We start from the raw sequence: 5,283 nt of genomic DNA, 5'->3' as shown, positions 1-5,283 counted from the left end.
CGCTCATATTGAAATATTTATAAAGACAAACAAGTACAAAATTGAAGAGCATTGAGGATCCCAAATTCAAAAAAGTTGTGCCAAATACGGCTAGGGTAATTTATGTCTGGATAAAAAAAATCCTTAGTTTTTCGAAAAATGTAATGTTTTGTAATCAGGAAATGTATAAGAATTACCACATTATTGATATTCATGTCAACACCGAAATTTTGACTACTGGTCTAATGAAACCTTTGGGGACGAAACGTCAACCATCAGTGGCATAGTCCGTAGTATAGTTACATCAACTTTATTTGTCGATAGTTATTTTTGTATTACAGATAAAACATAACAATGGTTCTTTTGTTAAAACTAGAGAAAATAATTAAAAAAACAATCGGAACTTGCATACTATTTATAATGCTTTATGATGAGTTTATTTCTAGAACACGAAACAATATATCTCATTATAACTATTTTTTCGACAATTCGTGTATCTTATTATTCTAATTAGTTTTGAAAATTACTGTAGGCGAGACAAAACAGTAGAATGATTGAAATTACCTGCTGGCACTTATTATATATTTGTTTGATATGTGAGCTTTTTTTTGTCATGAAAAGAATACGGACCTTTTCTCGCAATTTGTTTTTTTTTTTGCTATCTCCATTTTTGCGTGTTTCAATTCATTCTGAAAAGCTATATATATATTACATTTAATCATATTTCATTATTGATATAATAGTCTTACATCACCATACAAACATACCATAGTATTCTTAAGAAAGACGACATATATGCTAAATGTCAGTATCAATGTATTATTTTAGTTTATATTAATTCAATGCATCAACATACGTTCTTCGTATCCAGTGTAGATGTAAAAAGACAAAAGTTGATCAAATGACACTATTTTTTAATGTGAAGTGTTCATGAATTATTTCACCTTTAAACACGGCATTGCAAGCCTACGCTTAAGTATTACTGAATTACATATTACACCTTTGAAACTTGCATCGGAAGGCTACTTTCTCTCGTATGGTTGATTTATATATATTTAAAAGCATATGTCAAGACAAAGTATGTAATAAACTTACCTCGTTGAGGACAGATATATATATAGGGAAATTCTCCAAACCACAAAATTAAAATATTTACTCATTCGTGTTATGTTTCTATTTGTAGGCTTTCGATTCAGTTGAATAGGGATGGAGAACCTGTCTGATGTTGAACCGCCAGTCGCCATTGTCGTCAAATACATTGGGATGACAAATACATTAAACTTTACCATAAGTCCAGAATCAGTATCTGATATAGTAATTACAAACGCATACACTTTGATGTTAATTCGTTTTGTGGTTCAAAAGATACTGGTTCCTATTATTGTATTGACTGGATTATCTGGTAACCTTGTGAGCATTGCCGTATTGACAAATCCGTCTATGAAATCATCGACAAATTGTTATTTGACGTTTTTAGCGGTTTTTGACAGTTTATATTTAATCACCAGTTTCACATTAAGTTTCAATCATTACGAAACAATTAAAGATGAATATATTTTTAAGCATTGGTATCCATATGGACGCGTTTTATCTGATATGTGGTCAAATGCTTCGGTTATATTAACTGTGACGTTTACTATTGAACGATATATTGCTGTCTGTCATCCAATGAGAGGTCGAGTAATTTGTACACCAAAAAGGGCCAAAATAATTGCTATTGTGATGGCATCATGTGCGCTTGCGTGTACGATTCCCGAATTTTTCGAATGGAAGTTAGTTTACGAGAAAGATGACAACGTAACTCTTGTACGCGTTGACACAACAGAGTTTGCTAAACAGGAATCATATAGCATCGGGTATTATTATTTCCTTGCTTTTATGTTTACTTTCATACCGTTGATAGCACTATGTAGTTTTAACTCTATTCTAATAAGGTCCGTGTGCAAAGCCAATGAAATACGGAAAGTAATGACCCATACGATTGCCACGAGATCCGGTGACCGTCGACAGTGGGAACAACATAAAACAACATTAATGCTTATAGGTGTAGCTGTTGTTTTTATCATTTGTCAACTTCCGTCAGCTACTCTTATAATATATAACACGTATTTAGACGCAGCTGATGTCAGTCTAAACGGAAACGAGGTTAATAATTTACGTATTGCTGGCAACGTTTCAAATACATTGATTCAGTGCAATGCTGCGATCAATTTTATATTATATTCTGTAATGAGCACAAAATTCAGGAGAGTTTTTTTTAGAATGCTTTATAGAATAATGCCAGGTAGGAAAAGCGAAAGTCAATATTACAGAGAAGCTACATACTTTACTGGTGTTTCTTTTTCTAAAAATACAACAGCCCAACACATTGTTCGGTATAAAGGACTTTCCCCTTTGAACAAAAATATTACAAACAACGTTTATCGGCAACGATTTACAGACATTCCTTCACCATGTTCATCGAATAGAAGTCCGTATCACAGTAGGGACAATCTAAACAATTCATCCGATTCAATTGTGTTAAAAGAAAGAATATTTATGAAGAATGGAGATGTAAACACAAGTTCTGGGACAAGTGTTTAAGAATAAGGACGTACATCATGTGAAATAACAATAAATCAATATACAGATAAAAATAAAGTTGATATTGCTCACTTCCTTTACGGTAAAATGAATATCTAATAGTATTCTGAAATTATTTTTTTTCAAAAAGACTTCTGCCTTATTGAGTTGAGAAACCCTTACACAATATATATATAAATCCTCACTGAACCATGCTCGCATTCGACAGTTGTTTTTGGTCCAGTCGGTTGTTTTCTCTGTAACAGCAAGCTATAAAGGGCCCTCACAAAAACACTAGTGAAAAAACATTTATATTCTTAGTTAAGAAACAGACCAACAATTGAATTATTTGTGTTTCATGACATTGTATATAATACTATTGGTCATATACTGTAAATGTATGATTAAGATTGATTCCTATGTGATTTTGTCCAATGTATGTGAATGTGCCGTCTTTCGTTGTCCGAGCAGTTTACCAACAATATTACCCTCTGAATCTTCGGAGCAAATTAAACAGCAATCGTCTTTCGTATTGTGTAGAAATTGTTTCTGACATTCCGCTTCTCAACTGAAATAGACGATAAGCCTAAACATAAAACAAAGGAATGAAATATTTATGTCTCTGTTTTATATTTAGACCATCGTGAATACAGACGTTTGTAAGTTGACACATGATAGGATTAATTGCCCTAAGACACAGTTTTCGATTTTTATTTTATTTTGGGCTTTTTTCTGAAAACTATAGTTGACGAAGAGAAATATTACAAAAAACAATGCAAAATGTTCAAACATTTTCCAAAAGAATCGGTTTTTCATGACGCAAGCCATTGTCACATAATCTCTATTGCTACATATGTTTGTATATGTTGTAAAAAATATAGTAAGAACATATATGTAAAACTGGATATGTTGGCCACAACCGGAGACATATAGATGCGATTAGAAACAACACGCATGATACACAATAATAAAATATACATATATGTCAACATAGTTGAAATTCGTCTGTCAATTTCACATACGAGTTATTGCAAATGATGATAATGTTAAACCATTTTAAAATGAAAGAGGATTCTAAAATTAACTGTGACGTAAACAAAACATATAATTCAAGATAAAAACATGATTTTAGCAGCCTTAGGCCGTGTTCATAATGACCTAAACTCGGTGTTGTGTTTGTGTAACTCACACATACACTAAACATAATTACGTTCCCATTGATAGCACTCAATGTTTACATGTAGTTTAAATCATTGTTTGTCTACATTCAGTCGATAGTCGATGTAGGCCTTGTGTAGGTTAAGTGTACACAAAACTAGGCATTCAGAACTTTAATTTTCCCATGTATATTTAAAAAAGAAACAATATTTATACAAAATTGATTATCATAACACTTATTAATAAAGTTCTTTACAGAAATATTTATCTAAACTTGATATATTTATTTGTTATAAAAACACTTTACGTAGCCTTATCAACCCCTGATCAAGACTCATTCATCATCATTGCCGAACACATAATTCATTTGAAAATGTCTTCCCAAATCGATTGGACGTACACACTGACAGAAATAGTTGCCACTGGTCTTTATACTCAAACAACGATTCACACATAAATTACTGCATTACTGAAAAAGGGTGAGGTTAATTGTATTTTGTGTAGTATCTCAGATCCGTTAAAATATAATTAGAAATAAAAAAAAACATTACCCCCTCCCTTTGTCAAATACTCCTTGGAGAAAAAAATATCAGAAAAGATAGAAATGTAGTGATCCTTAACATCGCAATTCTTTGTATTCGTTGTCTGTAAGCACGCTGGTGGCGAACCAACGTTTTTAATGCGTAATCGAGACATCTTTAAACTGCTGCATATCATCAAAAATGACTTTTTTTAAAGGAACAACCACTTTACCTAAAAACAGGGGGGGCGGTCTGAATCAGAATTTTTTCTTTCGCGAAAGTTTATAAAAAAAATGTTCAATGGTACCAATTCAATATCTAACATTTTAATGTATGGAGAAACTTCGGTTTAAGAACATGTGTTCATTCTAATCATCTGAATGACCCGCTTTGTTTAAATCAAATTGTGGAAAAACCCATCCTCCTTTTTTTAATGTCAAATGATCGTTCCCTAAGTGCTAGAAAAGTTGTTCGAAAAATTAAATTCGGTTCTACGTAATGAACATTTAAATGACATATAGTTTACAAGTGTGAACACATCTTATGTACAGGTAGCTAAGCGATGTGTATAGATGTTAACAAATTTAATGTTAAATTAGTGTACATTACATAAAACCAAATGTAAACATGTTTACTGTACACGGCTTTTGGTGTGAACACGGCCTTACATGTATACTTATACTATATAAATATTGTGATAAACAAACTTGGTATTTGTGTGTCGGCTATTTGAATACAAGCCGGCTGAATGCACAATTGAATGTTTTAATAAGAATTAAAATGATGATTTAACACATTCATATCACTTGAAACTGTTTCTTTAAATAAAAATAAAATACTAAGTTTTTTAATCTGGTTATATCGTAATAAAATAGTAATATCGTCGAAAAATAAGTGTATATAACCAACTCATTATCTATCATAACACTAGCAACGGTCTTGTTTCTCTTCTCTTATGTTAAGGATGTTTGCTCCTCTACTTTTTAAATTTTTGCCAGATTTTCGGAATCTCCTGGTTTTATCCATGTATTTACATTTAGAAAATTTGCCCACTAACCCCTAC

At 31.8% G+C, this 5,283-nt stretch overlaps 1 protein-coding gene across 1 annotated transcript; it reads left to right on the top strand.

The window, feature by feature from the left end:
• The first annotated feature begins 1,184 nt into the window (after positions 1-1,184).
• LOC139498361 (FMRFamide receptor-like) lies at positions 1,185-2,695 on the top strand. The gene has a single exon (XM_071286745.1). The coding sequence runs from the start codon at positions 1,186-1,188 to the stop codon at positions 2,560-2,562; it is 1,377 nt and encodes a 458-aa protein (XP_071142846.1). The 5' UTR covers position 1,185; the 3' UTR covers positions 2,563-2,695.
• The last annotated feature ends 2,588 nt before the right edge of the window (positions 2,696-5,283 follow it).

The sequence above is a fragment of the Mytilus edulis genome, chromosome 12 (genome assembly GCF_963676685.1).
Source record: "Mytilus edulis chromosome 12, xbMytEdul2.2, whole genome shotgun sequence".
NCBI lineage: Eukaryota > Metazoa > Mollusca > Bivalvia > Mytilida > Mytilidae > Mytilus > Mytilus edulis.
The sequence above is the reverse complement of the archived record's forward strand: the minus strand, read 5'-3'. Positions and strand labels throughout refer to the sequence as shown.